Source organism: Panulirus ornatus, chromosome 18 (assembly GCF_036320965.1).
Source record: "Panulirus ornatus isolate Po-2019 chromosome 18, ASM3632096v1, whole genome shotgun sequence".
NCBI lineage: Eukaryota > Metazoa > Arthropoda > Malacostraca > Decapoda > Palinuridae > Panulirus > Panulirus ornatus.
The window spans coordinates 52,445,644-52,470,566 of NC_092241.1; the positions used below are offsets into that span (position 1 = coordinate 52,445,644).

Genomic DNA, 24,923 nt, shown 5'->3' on the forward strand with positions numbered 1-24,923 from the left:
TTTACCCTCTTTCTCACCTCTTCCACCTTACTTTTGACCTCCTGTCTCTTTCTTTTATACATCTCCCACGCAATTGCATTTTTTCCCTGCAAAAATCGTCCAAATGCCTCTCTCTTCTCTTTCACTAATAATCTTACTTCTTAATCCCACCACTCACTACCCTTTCTAATCAACCCACCTCCCACTCTTCTCATGCCACAAGCATCTTTTGCGCAATCCATCACTGATTCCCTAAATACATCCCATCCCTCCCCCACTCCCCTTACATACATAAGTATACGTATGTAAGTAGGAGAGATGGCCAGAGAGCGTTATTGGATTACGTGTTAATTGACAGGCGCGCGAAAGAGAGACTTTTGGATGTTAATGTGCTGAGAGGTGCAACTGGAGGGATGTCTGATCATTATCTTGTGGAGGCTAAGGTGAAGATTTGTATGGGTTTTCAGAAAAGAAGAGTGAATGTTGGGGTGAAGAGGGTGGTGAGAGTAAGTGAGCTTGGGAAGGAGACATGTGTGAGGAAGTACCACGAGAGACTGAGTACAGAATGGATATATATACATATATATATATATATATATATATATATATATATATATATATATATATATATATATATATATATATTCTATTATCTGTTTAAAAAAGATCATCTTTGATAAAAATGACAAGTGTAGGATACAAGACAAAAGCCTTTGGAGAGCACCACTGGGGAAAGGAGGTATGAGGGGGCAAAGTGAGGGAAGGTACTTTGGAGACGAGAACCTGATACCCAATCCCATCTATATAAACCACTTCTTAAAGTTGAAGTACGTTGAAGTCTCTTAAGTGGAGATCTCAGAAACTATAGTGGTGGCTAATGATCCATTCTGACGAATATACAACGGGAAAAGGCAAAGGGGAAAAAATGATCGTTGGTGTCACTGTATATGATCCACAGTTTATCAGAAATGGAACAAATATTCTGATGAAAACAACGAGAACAATCAGGTTGGTGGAGAAAAAGAGGCGGTACAAGCCATACCGGTGATGGAAGTTCGAACAATAACAGAAAACGACTGAGAACACTCGATTTGTATAAGTAAAGAGTCATGGAAACAAATCCACAGAACAAGTGTGAGGAGATATTCTTCCTTTTCTACTTATTTTGTCCTTTTAATGTCGGGTTTCAGTTCAGTTCAGTTGTACCTGGAATGGTCTTGCTTTTGCAGCGGTCCTCTCTGGTCGCCGTTTTCTTTAGTTTGAGTGAAGCCGCAAATATATTTATTTTCTAGCGTACTTTTGTGTAAAGAGAGTCATTTAAATCATCTTAAAATTATTCTACTGAGGAAAGGAATCTAGTTTCTTGGTTTGATTCTTAAAATTTCCTCTGAAAACTTTGCTATGTATACAGCACCATATCTATCTAAATCTCTAATTCTTTCTTTCAATTTTCTTTTCTAACGCACAGTTAATTTTAAAGTCTACTCAGATTCCTTATTGTCATTTCATTATCAATTTAACTAATTTTTAAAGGAAACTCGAAAGTCTATATTTGTAAACATGCCATTGCCAACTACCAATTATTATGTCAAAGTTTAGTAGAAGTTCAAATTGTCGTAAAAAAAAGAGGAGGAAAACGTCAGAATTTCCTCTCTCTACCTTAAGGTAGACTAGTTAAAGTAAGTACTCCATGAAGTTGTTAGCAATATCCCACATCAATATTCACTAATGACTCCCTAAGCTGCAATCTGGACACAGAACATACCACTTCAGCGTTGTAGACCATGATACAATATACCATAATACATGTGTTCAGGACCATAACATTCTGCTCCCTAACAAAACCCCTATGACATTGATTGTTAAATTTTGGGGTGAAACAGGCTTAAAGCCGTAATTATTCCATTGATGGACGACGGGCGTTTTGCATTATGTAAGCTTTGGGTGAATTATTAGGTGTCAGTTATTGGTACAGAGTTACATAAATGGAGTTGTTATAGGAAGCGTTGTTCACCCAGGGCACCAGCTACATATCTTTATAAAGGTTCAGGTCTCGTCTGGTCATGACATAAGTTCTATAGCTTTTAATTTGGAATCAGTATCCTGGTCACACCAGAATTTTTCTGTCTTTTCATAGGACTTCATTATTCTGGCCTCGATTACTCTAGGGGTTAGACAATTATATAAATCAACTACTGTGTGGTTGAATGGTTAGTTTTTAATATTCATTGCTGTCTTTTTTTTTGAAGACTTCTTTATGGCCTCCTGTAGCATATCCTTTTTCTTGGATAAAAAATAGCCATGCATTTGTGAGAGTAATTTGGATCCAAACTCCAGTCATAAATCCTCTTATCATTTAGTATGACAACTTAAATGTCTGTGTCTTTCCTCATATGTTAGATTACCAAGCCCTGGTACTGGTTTGGTTACTCTCCTCAGCACAATTCTGTCACATCTGTATGATCTTTATGTGGAACCATACCAGGTTTGAACATTCAAAATGGGGTACGAAGAGGCTTGTACGGAGTGTAACTTTCTAAAACTTAAACAGAGTATATGATCAAAGATTCCCCTTATTACTTGTGATAAGGAATTTACTTTCTGAAGTATGATGGTCAAAATTCAGTCTGTTGTCTATTAACACTTCTACCTTCTTTTCCGAGTCTGAATTTCCACTGGTTTGAGACCATGTTTCAATGAATATTGATATCTAAATACTGTAGATTTACCAATATTCAAAGTTTTGCACTTCTTTGGATTTGATTTTCAGAAACTGCTTTTAAGAGTTTTTTTTTACATACACAGTGTCTTGTATGAGCATGTTTTTGAAAATCATTTTACCATATGTATATAGGAAAAGGTCACTGTGGTTTTACTGGAAATCTGATTGTTCATTAAAGAGGTTAGTGTTTATGTTTATGGCATGAAGACTTCACTGATATTTGGGTATATCTGGAATGACATATGGTGAAATTCATTTTAAATGTCACCCTCTGATTTACATTTTGGAAGGTATGTAATTTTCTTTTGTAATGATATAGTATTGTGAGCTTAGTCATTTCAAACATTCCGCACTGACATTGTTAAACAAAAGTAACTCAGTCACAACCACACCTCAGTAAGTTTGGAACCCACTTTTATGCAACTTCACTACCTCACTCCCAACCAAGCCGCTTATTAGTGAACCCACAGACTCTAGATTTAAAAAGCTTGCCCTCTGCCTCACTCTTCAGCATCCATTACTTACAGATGCTTCATTACTGCAACAAACTGTTCTTTGAAACACATGACACTGTAATGATTTGACTGGTACTAAAGAACTTCTCGCCCAACCCAGTCATAAATCCAGCTCCAGTAGACATACACCTAGCTACACTGCCTAAATATATGAGATAAACAGCTACGTCGGGTTTCTGGTCTTGACCACTCACTCCAAAATTACACACGCTGATTAAACATATCTGATGGCCCCTTATGCCTGAGATACAATGTCAACACTGAAGTTGCTGAACACCTGCTCCTGAATTGTATTGCTTTCAGACCACAAAATTAGTCACACAGCACCACTACACTTCTTGCATCATGGACAAAGCCAACATTTTGAGTGCTGTGACAGCCCAGAATAAGGGGAACCTGGGAAGGAATGTAAAGTAAGGTAAGGTACAGTATCGTAATAAGAATGATGTTGCGTGATTAGAATTTCTTTTTAGATAAAGTAGTATGTTAGCCATGTGGAGCCAATAATTTTGAATAATGAGTAATTTTGTTTTGTAACAGCAGTGTAATGTTTAAAGAAAAGAATAAGAATGATGGAGCACTATTTGGAGGATTATACTTTACTTTGCAATATTATATACGATGATTGTGTTTAGGGAAATGAATATCTGGGGAAATGTTGAGTTATTAAAGGTATGTGTTGGTGAAACACCTTTTGGTTGTTACTGGACTCTGCCTGGTTGAGGTTACATGTTGTATTTGGGCTATTCTACAAAAAAAAGTTAATCGTCTTAAGCATATCATAGATTCCCAAGTCGAAAACAGATTTTATAATCAAACAAAGTTCAAGCATATGTTTTTATTTGTATAAATTTTTTTTAGCTGATTTAAAGTACCAGGTGCAATCTCATAATGAAACCCCCTTTAAATACCTTTAGCATTCCAATCATGCCCTCACTAAATCTAGCCGAGTTTAGCTTAGCTTGACAATGCTTTGGCTTTCCAGGGTAGCTAAGTCTTGACTGGACTACTGAACTAATCAAAAAAGTGGAATTCAAAGTCGAGACAAAAAAAAAAAGGTAGGTTGCCTTTGATTGTGAAGAGAGGACAGCTTATATTAAAATCATCTGGGAAGGGACTCTATGTCTCCTGTATATGAAACTTTTACAGTACTTGTGAAAATATTATTTTGAAAGCAAGGTGTTATTATTATTATTTTTATCACTGTGTTGTTAATAATATTAATATAATTTCATTATTATTATTCTATTATTATATTATTTTACTTAATCACTGTCTCCCGCATTAGCGAGGTACCGCAAGGAAACAGACAAAAGAATGGCCCAACCCACCCACATACACATGTATATACATAAATGCCCACACATGCACATATACATTCATATATATACACAAACATATACATATATACACATGTACATATTCATACTTGCTGCCTTCATCAATTCCTGTTGCCACCCCGCCACACATGAAATAGCATCCCCCCCATGCACATGAGCATGAAGTAGCACTAGGAAAAGACAAAAAAGGCCACATTCATTCACACTCAGTCTCTAGCTATTGTGTAATGCACCAAAACCACAGCTCCCTTTCCACATCCAGGCCCCACAAAACTTTCCATGGTTTACCCCAGACACTTCACATGCCCTGGTTCAATCCATCATTATTATTTAGTATCAATACTAGTTACACTAGAGACCATTAGAGAACTGATCCTGAAATCTTTGCTATTCACCTAGTGGTTCGGTTGAAGTACATTTCCTGTAGAATATCTGTTGCTAAAGCAGCTGAAGGAATTCATGGGATGGTCTGTGAGGCCTGGTTTTTGGATAGGGGACTGTGGTTTCAGTGCATTGCACATGACAGCTAGAGAATGGATGCGAGTGAATGATGTTTTTCTTCATTTGTTCCTGGTGCATTCATGCTAATACAGGAAACAATGATCAAGTAAAAAGATGAAAAAATCTACTGCGGATATACTTTACATTATACAAGAGTGAATTAAAAGTCTATATTCATATTAACAAAATTCCATGGATAATATTTATTTCATAATTTTGTTGCATGATGTTTTAAAAGATTTTAATGCAGCCATTTTCTTTTCAGATGTCTTGCGATGGAGTATCAGGAGGTGCATTAAAAGAAGAACTTAATGAACAGCAGGTAAAGTAACCTTTTAGAATTATCATAACTTATTACCTACTTGCTTCTCCACCCATTGTGAAGTTTTGTCAGGAAAATACAAACAATGACCTCATTTGCATCTACTCTCCAGCTGCCTTTAATAAAGTACAGAAACCATTGTCTACCTTCCGCAGCCAAACACCAAAGGCTCTTCCATGGTTTACTATGACAGCTTTATATACCATGGTTTATCGTATTTCAGCTCATCACCCCCATATACTACATTAATACACTTCATTTTGTCCCACTGCTCACCATCCTGATGTTCAGGGCCCAATACCCCAGAGCCTCCTCCTTTTCAGTCCCCTGTGATAAGTAGTAGATAGAAAAGGACTTCCAACCAGAAGGTTATACTGCTACAACCTGTCTGAGTATTGGGAGGGTTAGTTATGGCTGTGCAGTGATGCAGCTTTTCATTGGTTGACAAGTTTTACTTCTTTGCCTCAGGTTGCTATCTTTTCTGTCTGCCTTTCTCATGCACAGGCTGTTCGTTTTCAGTCCACAAACATACAGTTCCTCTATCTCATACACAACATTTGATAACAAGTAACTCATACAACTCATTCCTCATAAATTTAAATTTTCCTGGAGAGTGCTATGTGCTAGCCCTGCCTTTTGGCTCAACCTTGTCATTTTAAGTATTCCTCTGTTCCCACCATTTCAGATACATACATCATCTTGGTCAGTCTTTTTGCTCATTCTCACAATATGTCAAAAGCATTTCAGCATGCCCTGATCAGCTTTCTCGGTCAAACTCTTACATGGTCATTTCTTATGTGATTAGCTACCACCTCATGCACCATATCCTCAAGCTTTCCATTTCCAACACGTCCACCCTCTTTTTTTCTTCCAAAGTCATCTTTCAAGGCTCATATCAAACAATGCTGTTTGGGCTACTGCCCCTTCAGACAGACCATGTTTGCACCAGCAGGCCTCTCTTTTCACATGCTCCTTAAGCCTTTTGGTGTGCTATTGATTTTTTGGTCTTCCAACTTTGCAGAAAACATAAATTAGTATTTTTTCTAATCTGTGACTAGGTTAACATGTATTAAAAAAATACATTTTTTTATGATGTTGACTCGACCAATCCTAGTTTAAGAAAACTTCATTATATACCAGATTAGCCAATCCTAAATATGCCAAACATTTCCCTCATTTATATGACTGGTGCTCAAAAAATATCAGAACCATTATAATTTCTTTTGATTTAAGAGTTGAGCATCCATAGAATAGGAAAAGCATCATTTAGTGGATTTGCCAATCCTTAGTATGGGTAGCAGTGGCATGGTGGTCGACTACATGCAGTGGGATGTGGCATTGGGCATCTTAAATGGCGAATTCCAAGAAAATGTGTACAACACTTAAAGATCTTTTAGGCCTCCAAGCAGCTCCAGTGTCTCCTTTGTTTGTGTTCCATCTATGGCCAGCCAACAGAGTCTTCAGTGTGTGGAATTCAACTTGAAATGGAAAATTACACATTTTGATCAGCAACAGTAGCATCCCCTCCCGCATAAGCATCAATTGACGCCAACAGCATTGAAAGGGTTAATGCCATCAGAACCTTAGCCTCTTCTTTTACCCTGTGACTTACTTCAACTCCCATGGTTCCATGACCTAACATGTCCATCCTCAGTATCTAAAGCAATCCTTTTCCTCTAGGTCCTCCCCATTCAGACTTCCACTCACCCCATCCTGTTCCTCGCCCATATTACACCTCATTATGTTAGTCTTTTTCATATTTACTCAACTTTTTCTGCCTGCTTTTACAGTTTGTATAGATTTATATTTAAACAAGAAAAGGTTTAATTGTTTAAAGTATATTTAAAGAAATTAGCAAGAAAACATTTAACTAGGACTAAATGATATTGTTTTTATTGATACTTTAGCGGCAATAAGTCTAGATTTGTTAAGACGCAGTCACTGTTTTGTTCTGTAGAACATACTGGAAATTCTATGTTGTAGTGAGGTGTTCCTAATAATTCACTCTGAATGTCATTTAGTTGTCAGGTGAAATTTTAGACTTCATTCACCTTTTCACATTCACAAACATAAGGCCCAACTGCATTCAATCAGGTCTCTCTCTCTCTCTTTTTAACCATCATGGCATGAATAAAACATGCCTCAATCATGGCCATCATGAGTGAAAAGAATAGAAAGAGAGAAAAGAATGAAGAAATTAATCAGGATTCCAAATGTTTTAGGTTAGAGGAAGCGGAAAGGTGTATTGGACTCTTCCTGCACAAGGTTACGAGTGGAAAGTAACCTTTGTCAAGGCTATGTCATTAGAAGTACAGCTTTGTCAAAGAACTTCCCACTCCAAAGCAGGCTACATTTCCTTGCTACTGCAAATAGCACAGCCTTAGGTTCTAGGAACCTTTAGAAAGGTACTGGGTAACACCAGGACTCTTTCATAGAAATTAGTCCTGGGTAAATACTTAAAATAAATGAGGAAGAGGGAAGGGAAGAAAATTCCATAGGAATTCAGGAGAGAGGAGGAGGTGTAATGAACTCAATCCTTGTGTAGCTGGTCTCTAAACAGAAAATGGGGATCAGCAATCAGATGTATGCCATGGATCCAAGCCTTGGTGGCAGGGACACATGTAGACAGCCGTCTTTCCATCTTTCTCAGTCTCTCTCCTCCTCGTGTATTTTCAACTGTACTATCAAAAATCTTCCACCTCTTATATATATATCTTTCATTATACAGAGCATTGCAGGAAGTTTTAAGACATATGCATTACTAATGACAGGTTCACACACATCACCACTCCATCATCTTGTCATTCCTTAATGTCAATATTCATAATTTCTAATATAAAACAGTCTGTTCATGGCTACTGTTATCAATTTACAAATAAAACTACTCATAAAGATTTATATCACATAACCCTTGGACCATATGTATGGGGTTCCTAATGCTTAAAGGCCACATTCCATGCAGAAGCTGGGAAATGATGAGCTTCTGTGGAGCGAGAAGGTTCTTGACAAGACAGAACTTCTTTCCATCATTTCATGATAAGACAGCCTTGCCTATGGTGATTTGTCACCTGCTCTGTAACCAATTGAAGGTGGAGTCCAGGAAAGTTGTTTATACATATACATTATTTCCATAAAAGTTTGCAATTTCTTGCATTCTCGAGTCAGTGCCAGGTATAGATGAAGAAATGGCCTCATTCATGAATCATCTTTCATATGTATCATTAATATCTGTTTTGCCCTGTCTCTTTACTGTACATTTACCATTGATATCTTTTTCACCCCTATCCTTTTATCAAGTCTCAAATACCTATTTCATCTGTTTTAAGTATCTTTCAACTAGCTACTGATATGTATTTTAGTATGAACATCAACAATTTATGTAACTGAATTAAGCCTCAGTATACAGCTAGAGGAAACTACAAAACTGTCTGTGAGGTTTACTTGTGGACAGTGTTCTTGATTTTAGTATCTAGTGACATCCAGAGAGAGGATGTAAACCAAGGCCTTTATTTATCTTTTCTATGAGAAGGCATATGATAGAGTTGATAGAGATGCTCTGTGGAAGGTATTAAGAATATATGGTGTGGGAGGAAAGTTGTTAGAAGCAGTGAAAAGTTTTTATCGAGGATGTAAGGCATGTGTACGTGTAGGAAGAGAGGAAAGTGATTGGTTCTCAGTGAATGTAGGTTTGCGGCAGGGGTGTGTGATGTCTCCATGGTTGTTTAATTTGTTTATGGATGGGGTTGTTAGGGAGGTAAATGCAAGAGTTTTGGAAAGAGGGGCAAGTATGAAGTCTGTTGGGGATGAGAGAGCTTGGGAAGTGAGTCAGTTGTTGTTCGCTGATGATACAGCGCTGGTGGCTGATTCATGTGAGAAACTGCAGAAGCTGGTGACTGAGTTTGGTAAAGTGTGTGGAAGAAGAAAGTTAAGAGTAAATGTGAATAAGAGCAAGGTTATTAGGTACAGTAGGGTTGAGGGTCAAGTCAATTGGGAGGTGAGTTTGAATGGAGAAAAACTGGAGGAAGTGAAGTGTTTTAGATATCTGGGAGTGGATCTGGCAGCGGATGGAACCATGGAAGCGGAAGTGGATCATAGGGTGGGGGAGGGGGCGAAAATTCTGGGGGCCTTGAAGAATGTTTGGAAGTCGAGAACATTATCTCGGAAAGCAAAAATGGGTATGTTTGAAGGAATAGTGGTTCCAACAATGTTGTATGGTTGCGAGGCGTGGGCTATGGATAGTGTTGTGCGCAGGAGGATGGATGTGCTGGAAATGAGATGTTTGAGGACAATGTGTGGTGTGAGGTGGTTTGATCGAGTGAGTAACGTAAGGGTAAGAGAGATGTGTGGAAATAAAAAGAGCGTGGTTGAGAGAGCAGAAGAGGGTGTTTTGAAGTGGTTTGGGCACATGGAGAGGATGAGTGAGGAAAGATTGACCAAGAGGATATATGTATCGGAGGTGGAGGGAGCAAGGAGAAGAGGGAGACCAAATTGGAGGTGGAAAGATGGAGTGAAAAAGATTTTGTGTGATCGGGGCCTGAACATGCAGGAGGGTGAAAGGAGGGCAAGGAATAGAGTGAATTGGAGCGATGTAAAGCAGGAAAGTTCAAACAGGTATGAAAATAATATACATTATTTTTCTTGATTATCTAATGAGCAGTAAGAAAAAGCAACAGTGAAACTGGAGAATATGTAACATAATTTAAGTATTCTATATGTTTTACAGGTAAAGGAGCTGCTGTCTGAAGTTCGACACCAAACAAGTTTGCACTGGAATTTCCGACGTCTGAAATCTCTGCCAAGGGAACTTCTTGAAGAGTGTTCTCATATTGAGCAAATGTACCTTAAATGCAACCTGCTTATGAATTTGGTATGTTGTATAGCTTTAGAACTAATTAAAGCAAACTGGAGATATCTCTTTTACTTGAAGAGATTACATAAGTTAATCTGATATCTGGTGTTATTTACTTTGAAATAGTAATGCCATTTATGCTAAAAAAAAAAGTATTAGCTCATATAGGGTCATAATGGAGATTATTCATATGACAGTATAACACTGCCAGCTCCCAAATCATAACTATATAACTCATCACTCGATATCGTATGTACCCTCATCCTTTCTTCAACAGGGTGGCTTATGCAGAATTAAATTCATGCATCTCTTTAGTCACAGAATTTTAAAGTGTACTTTCCTGCATGCTGACATCCTTCTCCCATGTGCACTCTTGCAGCTATCAATTTCTTCTGTGGTCTTCTTCCCATGTCCATTTATCATGCTTGTACTGTATATAATATCCTTTCAGCACCCATCCTTTACATATTCTAATACCATCTTGGAACTCTTATCATTGATTATTTTAAAATCTGTCTTAAATCTCCCTATATTATCCTGTTTTCTCATTCTCTGTACTGTTACTACTCCTTTTTCGAACTTTTGAAAATCCATCTTTATCCACATTTTAGTTTCATATACAAGGGAAGGCTAAACATCTTTTCAGCAGTTTCCCTTCATGGAAACTCGCCTTCTCGACAGACTTAATCATCCTCTAACTTCCTGGTGCATGCCAATGTAATAAATTTTTTTCATATTACAGCATCCATTCCACTATTGTTACTCAATATGCTACCCAAAGATTAAAAATTATGAACTTTTTTACTGTGTAGGATATGTCAAGTAAAAAGGGAAAGTTAAATGTCCACTGGTTGACTCAAAAGATGAAGCTTAAACAAAGTTGGTCTACAGGTAACATACTAATCATAATCTAAAACACTCAAGAACTTGAGTTGAGGTAAACTGCATCACATTTGTGCATTTTGAAAAACTGTTATGTATGAGTAATTGTATGCTCATTATCAGCAAGTAAAATGTGGTGTGCTCATTGCTAAGTCTTTGATGGATTTTAAGCTTCTGGATTTTCAGTACCTGGTCCCGTAGTGGGAATCTGAAGTGTCTTACCATCCATATCTGGCTTTACCTCCCACTATAAAGGGGCTGGAGTTAACTTCTCTAACTTCAGTAATCCTTAGCCTCCTTCAGGCATTGCACGCAGATGAGGAATGATTTACAGATGCAAAATATTTACCTGCTTAAGCCCAGGTGTTGAAGAACTGTTGCAGTGGTTCTGATATCAACAGAGTTCATTCCCTGATTAAAATGACATTCCTGTTTTTGTCACTGGATTCATGCAAGTTTCCAGTGGCAAGTGGTCTTTGTCATGACTGTTCAGCCTCAGCAACTGTTAGAGTGGCTGCTCAGTCCATATCTCCCACTTTATCCACTGAACCAGATAGACTTTAGATCCCAGTGGAAAAACCTTACATGACTGTACGTCAGACAGTGTAGTACTGTATTTGAGAAAGTTCTTTCCTAATGCCTGTAAACAAAAGAAGCCTGATTTTGGCTTAAGAGGGAGCAGACTGACTTCACCTTCTCTGAAAGAAACCAACTATTAATTTCATGAAGTGCCTTCCCTAATTTACCACAAATATAGCTAAAACTTTAAGCCAAGGTCCAACAAAGGCTTGAAGAAGGGAGAAAGATTGGGCAGGGGGCACAGAATGTATTCACTACTAAATAATTCTCATTCCTGCAATGCACTGTTGATTTTAAACATGTCTTAGAAGTTTTTTTTTTTTGTCTGACTTTGGGAAGCTGCTCACAATTATGGGTCTTAAGCAATCTATCTATCTATATCTCTGATGCCTTAAGGGGCGCCACGGCAATAGGGTTTCCATAAACAGTGAACTCTAGAGCCGCTTCTTAGCTTTTAGCACCTCATCCTTAACAGGCCACTGGTATAGGGCAACACTAGCACAGTATATGCAGAGGCTCCTACCTAATATTCCTACTGACTACTTCTACCTAATGTGTCTACCTAACGTTCCGACCTAATGTTCCAACCAACTACTTCTACCTGATGCTTATGCTTAATGTTTCTGTCTGCTACTTCTACCTGATGCTTATGCTAAATGTTTCTGTCTGCTACTTCTATCTGATGCTTATGCTTAATGTTCCTGTCTGCTGCTTCTACCTAATGTTTCTACCTAATGCTCCTGCCTAAATGTTCCTACCTATTACTCCTATCTATTGCTCCTACTGTTTTGCCAAAAGACAGGGCTACCACATAGTACTCATCACAGGAAAATCTGGTTACAAAGAATGAGCTATGTGAGTTGTGTTGTCAAATGTTATGTGCGACAGGGAGGGATTTTATGTCTGTGGACAGGATGGCAGTAGTCCACATGTGGGTGAGGCAGAACAAAAAGACAGCTACCAGTGTCAGAAGAGTGCAACATGACAACTACTGACTGGCTCACTATGCAGCTGTCACTAACTAGGGAGAGCCAATCTGGATGTTCATGATATTTGGAAAAATGGAGAAGTGGATATGTGGGTGCCAAGCCAGGTTGTATACATATCCGTGCAGCATGGCTAGATTTGGACATAGCTGGTAGCTCCCTGGGACTGCAACTGGAGGAGATCTGTGCATTCCTAGCTTCCACAAAGAACCCTCTTCACAGTGCTGTTCTTATGGTGTGGATAGATTCTGCCAAGAAACTAAATCCATCGCACAAGAACATACATTAGATAGTACTGGTTGTTGGCTGCCTACCAACTATTACTACTGCCCATAGCAGTCCTGCATTATGTTTAAGTAAATTTATTTCATTTATTATATAAATCTTTTTTTTTTTTTTTTTTTTTTTTTTTTTTTTTTTCCAAAAGAAGGAACAGAGAGGGGGGCCAAGTAAGGATATTCCCTCAAAGGCCCAGTCCTCTGTTCTTATCGCTACCTCGCTAATGCGGGAAATGGCGAACAGTATGAAAAGAAGAAAAAGATATAAATCTTTGGGTGTTTCTGAACTCTGACTGCTAGAGGTTAGACCATGAGTGAAAAGTCACCTTTGCCAAGGCTGTATCTTCATCAGTTGAAGAAATAGAGTACAGTCTGATCAAAAACTTCTTACTTCAAAGGTGTCCCTGCTACTGTGTTGCAGCCTTGAAGATGCTGGAGCCCCCTGGATTGTTAAGAAAGGGGTCCAAGGGTTGTATGATGGAAATATAAATCACTTATCATTCTATAATGTGGTACCATTCCCTTTCAAACATTTCAAGACGGAGAATGTACCTTAAAATTTCATTATGTATTTGAGCAAAACATATTTAATCCCGTCAAATCACATTGCTTTACTCAGTCTGAATCTAGGTAATGTATCATTCCATGAAAGGCTTTAAACAAAAGTATATACTGTATTAAATCAAGTACATACTGTGTTAGATTTTAGCTTGAACCAGTATGAAAATAAATTTCACAATACCTTTGTTTATGGTACCTTTAAAGATATCCAGGTATATCATTTTTACAGGTGTACTACAGTTTTTTATTTCCCTTTATACCAACAGCCAAATAATTTGGGGTGCCTTTCACATCTTACATATTGTCATCTTAATGGTAACAACCTTCAGTGTCTACCAGATTCCATTGGTAAGTTTCCTAAAGTTGCTTAAAAATACTGTACATTATTGCAACTGATAAAGACTGAATATTCACTACTCACAAAATAAATGAATTTTTGAGAATGCATTTTGATATAACTTTCATTACAGCATATTCTTTTATACAGAAATACTGATCATTCTTCACAGTATTAGCAGTCTTTCTCCTTGCTTGCAGGATAAGATAATAGCTGTAAGTTGCACTAGATTTCTTTTCTTTGGCTGGGTAGTGATAAACTATTTGTGCATGTGCAGGGTGGGATATTCATCTTTTATCCTCATTTTACTGTTATATGGTCTTTTGATATGGTCTTTTGAACTTTTTCAACATTCTTCATGCCTTCATTTTGTTGGTTCCTTTCATCCACTTTCTCTGAATCTTCTCTTCTCATTATTTCTGTTCTGTTGTTAGTGGTGAAAATAATTTGCTTTTTGTAAGTCCTTCCAAATTGAGGAATCCAAGTCTCTTTGTTAAGGGGAGCAAGTCTGCCTTTAGGAATTGGGCATCCCTGCCCTGATGTTAACTGTGAGATTGGGACTGGGGACTCCAATTTTGAAAAGTATTCCCTATAGAGGCACTAGTGGGTCATTTTACAAGCTGTACAGCACCTAATCTACCCTTTGGAATAGAACGAATTTCATGATAGACAGACACTTATTTTTTTTATTTTACATTAAAAAGTCAGTGATGGTTTGTTTGTAACAGGGCATTAAAAGGTACTACATGGTCTTTTGTATGAATAGTGTAATGCATTTTTGTTTACAAAAATGTAGATGACAGAATAACTAAACCAACATATTGTGCTGAATATGAAAATGAATAATAGTTTTCATATTTGTGCTCATGAAAGAAGCTGTTGCAATTTTGTACATCGAAGAATGAATAGGATATAGATCACAAAGTTTTCCTTTAGCACAGTTTTAGGATGATTGTTTTACCAAGCTGATTCTGCATATAAAAAATGTGTTACAGTTCCATTTGTTAATTTCTGTGAGGCAGCTCTGTATTCCTTGAGGATCACTGCATTCAAATATTTTGATCTCAGATTTAATCAGAGGCCTTTCTTTTCTCATTCCCTTTCTACAATAATCTATCCATAATAAAAATTGATTTCATATGAATTTATAGAGTCTTTACTGACTTTGGTGTGATTTTAAGAAAGATTTGTACTTTGACAGGTGAAATGGTATCTCTGCAAGTGCTAGATGTGGGTAACAACAAATTAAAGGCACTACCGCTTACGCTTTCCAAACTGCCATCACTCCGTTCACTTGTTGCAGTTTACAACCAAATTACGTGCTTCCCTGCAGGTAAGAGGGCATAAACAAAAGTAACAGAAATTATTCTAGCCTCCCTAGACCTTGATATACCAAAATTACTCAGAACTTATTCAAGTAGCAATCTTCAAAGTAAAGAGATTTGGTTGTTTGCATTCAAGCCTCACATGACTATTTTTCTCTTCGGTTTCTTATCATTGATTTTGTTCACATTTGGTAGCCCCGTACAGTGTGGCTCTAGGAGTGCTAGAGGATGTTTGGGTCAGGTGTTTGCTTTGAAGAATTAAAACAAAGAAAAAAAAAAGGATTTGTGTGTGGTGTACATGTATATGGTGAAAACATTTGATTGGGTTGGTAGAGATGCTTTGTGGAAGTTGTTACAAATAGATGGTGTAGGAGGACTTCTAGAAGAAATTAAGGGTCACTATCAAGAGAGTAAGGTATATTCACAATTATTTAGATAGAGGGGTGAATGTTTTCAGGTTAAGATAAGATGGGCCTATGGCAGGTGTGTGTGATGTCATCATAGCTATTTCATTTGTTCATAGATGTGATGATAAGGGAGGGGAATGCAAGAGTCTTGGAGACAGGAGCACATCTGCAGTATATCTGGGGTTTTAGGAGGCTTTGGAGGCCGAGTTAGCAGTTGTTTGCAGATGACACAGCACTGATGGCAGATTCAAGTGAGAAACTTCAAAAGTTGTTTTCTATGTTTAGAGGAGTGTGTAATGGAGAAAGTTGTGAGTAAATGTGGGTGAAAGCAAGGATATTAGGTTTAGCACTGGAGAGGCACAGGTCAGTTGGGATGTGTTTGAATGAAATAAACTTGGAGGAAGTGCTTTATATACCTGGGAGTGGACATGACAGCAAATGGAGCCATGGGAGCTGAAGTGTGTCATAGAGTGGTGAGAGGGTAGAGATCTTGGAAAAGCTGAGGAATGTGAGCAAAAAGAGATCAGTATCTTGCAAGGGCAAAGATGGGTATGTTTGAAGGTATAGTAGTCCCGATGTATGGATGTGAGGCATGGGCTCAAAATGAAAATATATGGAAGAAGGTGGACAATATATGGTGTGAGGCAGATTAATCATATAAGAAATGATAGGATAAGAGAGAGGTGTGGTAATAAGAAGAGTATGGTTGAAAGAGCTGAACAGGGTATGCTGAAAGTTTTCAGACTTATGGAGAGAATGAGTGAGGAGAGGTTGACAAAGAGGGTGTATGTGTTAAGAAATAAAAAGGACAAGGAGAAAAGGTGGACCTAATTAGAGATGGAAGGATGGAGTGACGTTTTGAGTGTTAGGGGCATAGAGAATAGTGATAAAAACAAAATTTGTACCATATTCTGAACATTTTGTCTGAACGGTGCATTTACTGGTGAGTTGTTTTTCTCCCAAAGCCTAGAATACTTCCTTAACTCAGGGCTAATAGTCCAGGTTTGGGGTGCCATTGTTTGGATATAGGAGGATAAAGGTTTTCTCCCAAAATTCATAATACTTCCTTAAGCCTGAAGACCTGCACACCAGTTAGACCAGATTTAGGGATATATATATTTTACAAAAATTGATAAGAAAATGTTTGGGGGTCTAAATTAAATTTATGGCATTTATATAGGTTATTGTTTTCATCTTTTGAAACTTTTTTCTTTTCCATGATACTAGTTTGCTGTTTCCCACATTAACAATGTAGAGCCTGGAACAGACAAAGTAATTACCTCTGCTCACATCCATCGTCTTGCTGTCATAAGTAATGCACTGGAACCACAGCCCCCTGTCCACAATCAGACTTCTGTGGTTTCCCCTGGCTGCTACCTATCCCCCGATTCAGTCCATTGACAGCACATTCCCCCTGCATACCACATCACTTCAATTCACTCTATCCTATGCACACCTTTCGCACTTGCATGTTCAGGCATCCAAGCACTTATTCACTTCATCCTTCCATCTCCAATTTGGTCTCCCCTTTTTCCTTGTCCTCTCCACATTATTCTCTCCATATGTCTAAACCATTTTAGCACACATTTTTCGGCTCTCTCAACCATACCCTTCTTACCCTATCACTTTTACTCAATCAATCCTCCTCACAACTCATTTTGTTCTTAAACATCTCATTTCCTACACACTCACCCTCTTCCATACATTCCCATTCATAGTCATTTCCTCACATCCATATAACACCGTTGGGACTACTATTTCTTCAAACATACCCAACTTTGCTCTCCAGACATTCATCGGTGCTCCTGGGACCTTTGCCTCCACACGCACTCTATGACTCACCTCAGCTTATGTGGTTCTAAGGGTGCCTTTTCCCTTTTAGATATCTAAAACACTTCACTTTCTCAAAGTTTCTACCAGTCTAACTCACACCCCAACTAACATATCTTCTTGCATAGCTCAACCCCTTAATACCTTGTTTTTATTCATATTCACTCCCAACTTCCTCTTTTCACACAGTATCCCAAACTCAAACATCAACTTTTGTAGTTTCCTTCTTAAATCTGCCACCAGTGCCATGTCATCAGCAAACAATTGACTCTCCTCTCAGGCCCTTCCACCCCAACAGACTGCATACCTGCCCTTCTCCCCAAGACCCTTGCACTTACCTCCCTCATCACCCCATACATAGATAAATTAGACAGCCATGGTAACATCACTACACCCCTGCTGCAGACCCACCTTCACCTGGAACTACTCACCCTTCTCCTTTAGATGCTTTTGATACAAAATATGCCATAGCTGATATCATTTAGCATTTAGTTTCTGTAATTTCTTTGCCAATTATTTGAAATTTCAGTCCTTCCTTGAAGTCTCATCGTACCTATGAAATCATAGCAAAAACTTATTCCAGGTTTATTTTAGTTCTTTTAAACACATGTAAATCAGAGTGCATGGGATGAGTGAATTGGAACGATGTGGAATAAAGGGTCGATGTGCTATCAATGAACCAAACTAGGATATGTGAAGTAGGTGGAGGAAACCATGGAAAGGCCTGGTTGTGGATTGGGGGCTGATGTTTCAGGGCATTGCACAAGACAGCTAGAGAATGGATGATGAATGCATCCTTTCTTTGCCTGTTCCTTGCACTACCTCACTAAAGTGACAAATGGCAATCAAGTAAGAAAGAAAAGAAGAGCTATATAAAGAAATTTCTTATTGTTAACACAGTTTCATATTATCTGTCCACAGAATTATGTTGCTTACAGAGTCTGTCACTCTTAATGCTCAGTGGGAACAGCTTGTTACATTTACCAGAGGCAATCAGTGGCCTAACAGGCCTGCAAGGTCTCTACATTGATCATAATCTGTTGAGGGAGCTGCCAAGGTCCTTAGCAGCTCTTCCAATATTAACAAGGATATCTTGCTGCTGCAATCATCTCACACATCTTCCTGCTGTTGCATTCATCAGTAGACCAAAGTTAGTCTCAACACCTGTTTTTTGTGGATTAGTATCTATCATATATGAATTTTAATTCTCTCAATTCAAACCTTCCTGCATTATCAATTTTAGCACTTATTTTTTTAGCTATTTTCCCTCTTCACATCAGTGTGATCTAAGCACAATATTTTTTACACTTCCAGTCACCTCAACTTACATTCATCTATGCACATACTTTTTCTTTTTGCTTTCTTTCTCCCTCACTGTGACCATCAGTCCAGGTTGTGACCTTTCAACAAATCTTATGATCTGAATTCTTTATCCTTTAGATTCTTGTGATCTTGTTACTCTTTTGATGTATTTCCTCCGGAATGCAGACGGTATATATTTTTTATTGATAACCATCTAACAGACCATTTTAATCTAATTTTCGTTGTATATCAACTGACTGCTATATTTCTTTCTTGTATGACCCCTGAAAATGTGATAATTACATGAAAGTGCACTTGGGAACTTATCATGTTTCATTTCCCTATGGTAAGAAAGGAATTTAGTTGATCACATGCTCAATTATGATCTCTTCCAACGTACAAACATATATATATATAAGGAAAGCAGGGCTACCAATGTGAGGCAGGACCCTAGAGCATTTGTTAAAATCCTCTCTCCATTGTCTTATATTGTTTTCCACAATAACATGAGGATGTACAGTTTAGGATCTTTAGTACGTTCTTGACCCACATATTATGAAAAAATCACCACTCTTTTCCTTTCAAAACTGTTTTGCACTTTTATGGGACAGAAATATATCAGCTATTCAGTATCTGTAGAATAGTGTTTGATGGTAATAAAGGTTGTAGTGGGAGGGAGTTGGTCTTCATTTTCTGTTTCATTGGTAGACTACATCATTTATATTGTACAGGATGAAATCATTAGTATTGAAATTAATTACTGAAATTAATTAAAGCAGCAGTGTATGAATGCTCAAAAGAGATGGCAAAAGACAAGACAAAAACATTAGTCTTACAGTGTTCCTGCTAACACCCAAGTCCATCATATTAAGGTCATTAAACCAAGATCTGAACCATACAACAGAGAGAATACTGTTTAAGATAATATTTTTTCAAGAAATGTGGTCCCACAAGTGTGCAACTCCCTCTGCATATTGAGCAAGTAAGAAATTACATTTCCCTGGGGAAAGGGGATTAAAAATACAGCCCATACATCTCCTGCAGGTCATAAGAAGCATGCCTGATAAATGAATGTGACACCTGTAACTGGGAGAACTAGTAGTGGGTTCTGCTTCATAGAAACCTCCTTAAATGGTACCCTTGTGTATCTTCAGTAGGCTTGTCGAGACATGATACTGTAGGATGTGGAGTCCATACATGTACCCCCCCATTGATGATCCAGGGATATGAGCTGACCATATTTTTAAATGAAGATTTCATTAGTACACTATTTCATACCAGGAAATGTGTACAGATGGATAATAGCCCCTTGGTAGGCAAACTGAAATGATCCCATGTACCATTAAGTAACAGTATATGGGTAGGACATTAGTGAAAAGTTCAACAAATGCATTATTGTTACAGTAGCCAGGGCAAGGGGATTTTCCAGAGGAAAATGGGGCCTATCATCATATCCCTGTCAGCGAGGAATGGCTGTAGAAAACAAGCTTTATAAGACCAAGATCCCAGCAGTACATCAGGAGCACCAGGTTTAGTGTGCCATACGATACCATTACTTTTAGAAGTTCTGTCAACAGCACAATTTCATAGGAAAGGCATGCAAGCTCATCTAGGTGAATCACCACTGAAGAAGTTTGCTTTTGTGTCATTAATGTACTAGCAGGGCCTGAAGATATCTCACCTTCAGGTTCTTTCTACATATTCTTTACCAATGACATGATGATATGATAGTCTCAGCTGAAAAATGCCCAGAAAGGTACATGAACCACAGTCTTGTGTTCATAAAGAACTTTCAGCCCAGAAAGGGTTTAAGTGGTCTACCTCTCGGAAGATCCTGTCTGGTACTATATGGTACCCTGGTTGAAGTGTGGTACAGCAGAATAGGGTTGATCATTTTCACCCACCTTGAATTATAGTGATGAGATGTATTAGTGGATAAGTCACTCTTGATGCCCAAATCATGAAGGAGAAAATATTCCACTGAATTAACAAACTTTCCTCAAGGTTTACCCCTAGGAGGATTTTTCTGCCTGAATATCAGCCATAATCAAAAGGCAAAATGTTGTAACATTTTTTTATGTTAGCTGAAACAACACAGGAAAACAAATGCCTTAATCAAAGCCATCTCATTTATGTTTTAAGTGTATATTAGCATAAGCCAGGTTCCCAATTTATCAACCAGCTTCTAGGGTAGGATGAATAGCTGGGTGGACTGCAGACCAATTACTTTGACCCTTCATGCTTAGAAACGAGAAAATGTGTCTAGCAGGGCCAAGCTCACGATCCAGATACTTATTTATTTCTTCCTAATGTTATCCTTTCCAGAAGAGCTAGGAAAACCAGTAAGGTGCTCATAATTTAATCAAGCATGAGCTGTAAAGCCCATCCTTATCAGGTAATCAATCAATTCTTGATCAAGGAAATATATCACCTGGAACATTAACAGTGAAAATATCACTAAACTCAAGTCAGCAAGCAAAAGTTGCATCCCTTCACTCTCATTGCCATGGGATAACTGAGATGGCAAATCATGTCATCTGACCTCTAATACTGTATCATGCTGCCAGAAATATGATATTCCCACTGTTTGTTCTGCAAAGGAAACCTGATAGGGAAATGCAAGGGGACAACATTATAAATATTTAAATAATGGGGAGATATGCTTAACCTATAGTAATTTGCTGCTTCATTTTTTATCCCATTTCTCCAGTGGGTAAGTTAGTTTGTCCTGGATCTGTGATAAAAGTGAGGTTTCTGAATGGAAAGGGTCAGTTTAAGAGCCAATTGATCTGACAGAATTCTGTGGTTTTCAATGTGCTACATGTCAGTTGGTGGGCATTGTTTCCTTGCTACAGAATGTTTTGCGAGTTCCTTGGTCAGTTGTTCTTGATCAGTCTAATGTGGCTGAGAAGGCAGTCAGACCATCCCCTAGCCTCCTTAAGTTCCATCATCTCCCCTAAATTTATTTTTCCATTCCTGTATTGGATCTGCATCTCCCTGTCTGTTCATCATGACCTTTTGTTTATATTCTATAGCACTGACTTTGTTCTGTATTTCTGGATGTTGATTACATTTCTTGGGGGGTTACAAATTTACTTAGATTCTTTCATCAAGTTAGATAAAAAGATTCTTATTTATTCAACCTGCTGCAGGACATCCAGCAGACCTTATGAAGTCAGCCATGGCCACTGGCTCAGACCACAGGTCAAGTAGTGTGATGGTGATGTGTTTAGCAAGGTAGGTTAAGTGCAGGTAGTTGAGGAGTAAGTGTTTGGTATTTTCATTGTGAAGTTGCATTATGAGCATGGGGGTCATATTAAATCGGTATTTTTAACATCTAAGAGAAGGGCAGTGTCCAGAGAACAAATTTATGACACATTTGTCTTGAAATGTAGTTTGAAATGGGTGTAATTCTTTTGGAATAGAGTGCAGGATTTGGTTAGGGTAGGAAGATATTTAGGATTTGTGGAGCCACTGTGATACGAATGTGTTTTGTCATAGTCTGATTGCTAGGGATGGAGGATGTATGAGTATGGGTGGCTGAAGTGTGAGATTGGGATGAACTTTTTATTTCTAAAAAAGGATGAAAGTTGTTTGTTATGAAGTGGCTTGGTTGGGAAGAGGTTAGGATCATTGCATAAAAGAATGTTGAGGTTAGATTGTGTTAGGAGTATTTTTGTTTCATTATTCAAATGCTGAATGATTGTGGTTGCTAAGCAGTGGAGTGAAACTGAATAACATAGTGGCATGTCCAGCTCTACCTATGTTCTTTAGTTTTCAACAATGCACATATTTAAGCTTTATGCAGTTTTAAAAAAGAAATTATTTATTTTTGGTTTGATTTTTCATGGACTTAAATCGTGACTGATTTGATCAAACTTGTTAACGTTGCACCATCTTTGTTATGAAGTCATGACAGGGACTTTCTTATCTCAAAAATTTTCTTGAGTTAGTTAATTAGACATCCTTTGAAAGTTTCTGCTGATATTGGTAGAATTCATGTTATTGTTCCATGATGTAAATTAACTAATAAGAATGCCTGATTCTGGTATCTCTTTCTTTAATTGTAGCAATTCTTTTTTTCAGATTTTTCTTTGATAATAACTCAGGAATAAATTATCTACCCTTTTCTCTGGTGCGGCAGCTCCGTTCAGGAGAAACTTGGAACCCAGTTGTAATGCAAACTAGTGGGTAAGTTGGCAGTGAATGCTGCTCTACAGATTTTTCCTTTACAGTGCATATAAACCTGAACGTCATTGCAAGTGGTTTAGTGAAAAAAAAAAAAAAAAGAAAAGGTGGTTAAAGTCCTGTGCAATATGAAATGCAGCAAAGTGGAAGGAATAACATTTTAATTTTTGAAGAAAGTGGCAATTGTATAATTGATTGGTTAGGATTTTCAGTGTATGAAGAGCTCATGGTCAAGTGCCTGTGGATATGGAGAATTAATTAATAATGCCATTGTATAAAGGCAAGGGAACTAGAGGAAATGTTCAAATTACAGATGTATAGAATAAGTTTAAATGTACCTAGTAAGTTGTATGAGAGAGTGGTGATTGAGAGAATGGTCACATGCATAGAGTTTCAGCCTGGGGAGGAACAATGTGGCTTGTGTAGTAGTATTTTTTGCTAAAATATATGTGAAGAATACTATAGAAATGGTGGACTTGTATGAGGAACTTAATGGATCTAGAGAAAGCATGTAATAGGGTTGATAGAGATGCTCTGTGGTAAGCGTTATGAAAATATGGTGTAGGAAGAAAACTGTTAGATGTAGTGAAGTGTGTTTTATCAAGAGAGTAAGGCAGGTGTGCAAAGTTCCAAATTAAGATGGGTCTGCAGCAGGGGTATATGTTGTCACCATGGTTATTTTACTTGGTTATGAGTGGGTTGGCGAGGGAGGTCAACGCAAGGGTCTTAGAGAAAGGAGCAGATATGTAATCTGCTGAGTATGGGGTGCCTGGGATATGAATGATTATTATTTGCTGATAAACAGAGCTGGTGGTAGATTCTGTTGAGAAAAATCATAAGCTGGTGTCTAAATTTGGGAGAGAGTATGTAAGGAAATAGTTGAGAGTAAATGCAAATAAAAGTAAGGTTATTGGTTGTAGCAATACAGAGACAGGTTAGCTGGAGTGTGGGGTTTGATCAGGTAAGTAATAATAAGGTAGAGAAAGATGTAGTGGGAAGAGTATGGTTTAGAGAGTTAAAGAGAGTGTGCTGAAATGGTTTGGATATATGGAGGGAATGAATGGAGAGTGGTTGACAAAGAGGGTACAAGTGTCAAAAGTGGAGATAGCCTGAAAAAGGGTAGATTGAATTTTAGACAGAAGGATACAATAGAAAAGGTTTAATGCTTAGGACTGCCACCTTAGGCACTGACCAGGCTTGGAAAGCAACCTTGACATTGACTTGCAAAAATCAGTGAACAAATGTCCATCCAGAGACATTGCTCAGTTTACCTGAATGTCCATCTGGAGATGTTATGGGGTTAATACTTGACTTAGAACTTATTTGAAGGCTTTGAGGGATTATAAGAAGTATAATGGAATGACAAATGCATTTTTCTTCAACAGGTGCTTCCAGGATTCAGCAGTAGTAAACAATACGGTATACATCAGTCTGAGTAGACCTGTCAAGAGTGGTAACTCTCATTGGCTTGTATTACCCCCTCAGATAAACACAGTCACCACTTCTCTTTCTGGATCTGCAAAGCTTCCACCGCTTAAAGAGATATGCCTTCGTTCTATATGGAGTGGGAAACAAAGATCAAGAAATGGCACATGGCATATAACGAATGGTATAAACGTAGGCTTATTGCCCTCCAGTCTATGTGTAATCTTAGAAATAGGACCAGTTGCATACTGTGAGACTCCAGGATGTGAAATGCCAATATTTACCCATACCAGTATTATTGTGGTGACTATATCTTTGTCTGCCAAATTGTATATGGAGGGGAGTTTAGTGCCAACAGTCATGTACTTCTGCTGTGATTCGTGTGCTAAACAGTATACACAAAGCATCCAGAAAATGGTAGATGAGTTTTCTCTATGGCTTAGAGGTAGATTAGAGTGTGCATGTTCTATTGAACTTGTTTAAAGGATTTATATGCTTTACCATAGAGTACATGCTGTATTAGACATATATGAATGGTGCCATGAATTTAAGGTGAATAATCCCATCTCATTTTTAAACATGAAAATTTTTGAGA

At 37.9% G+C, this 24,923-nt stretch overlaps 1 protein-coding gene across 2 annotated transcripts; it reads left to right on the forward strand.

Annotated features, from left to right (window-relative positions):
• Positions 1-1,544: 1,544 nt before the first annotated feature.
• Positions 1,545-24,923, forward strand: LOC139755093 (uncharacterized). Of its 2 annotated transcripts, XM_071673212.1 has the most exons (9): positions 1,558-1,658; positions 3,520-3,634; positions 5,323-5,379; positions 10,103-10,246; positions 13,781-13,862; positions 15,053-15,184; positions 18,335-18,563; positions 22,802-22,906; positions 24,289-24,923. In XM_071673212.1, exons 3-9 carry the CDS (start codon positions 5,323-5,325, stop codon positions 24,809-24,811), a joined length of 1,272 nt encoding a protein of 423 aa, XP_071529313.1. In that variant the 5' UTR covers positions 1,558-1,658; positions 3,520-3,634; the 3' UTR covers positions 24,812-24,923. The 2 variants fall into 2 exon arrangements, with proteins under 2 accessions (XP_071529312.1, XP_071529313.1); XM_071673211.1 differs by lacking the exon at positions 3,520-3,634 and having other exon boundaries at positions 1,545-1,658.

What these genes read in the sequence shown, in the direction of transcription:
- LOC139755093 (XM_071673211.1), top strand. Translation starts at nt 5,323, where the DNA reads ATGTCTTGCGATGGAGTATCAGGAGGTGCATTAAAAGAAGAACTTAAT. An exon ending in GCAACCTGCTTATGAATTTG is followed by an intron (nt 10,247 to 13,780) that starts GTATGTTGTATA and finishes TTATACCAACAG; the next exon opens with CCAAATAATTTGGGGTGCCT. An exon ending in GTGTCTACCAGATTCCATTG is followed by an intron (nt 13,863 to 15,052) that starts GTAAGTTTCCTA and finishes GTACTTTGACAG; the next exon opens with GTGAAATGGTATCTCTGCAA.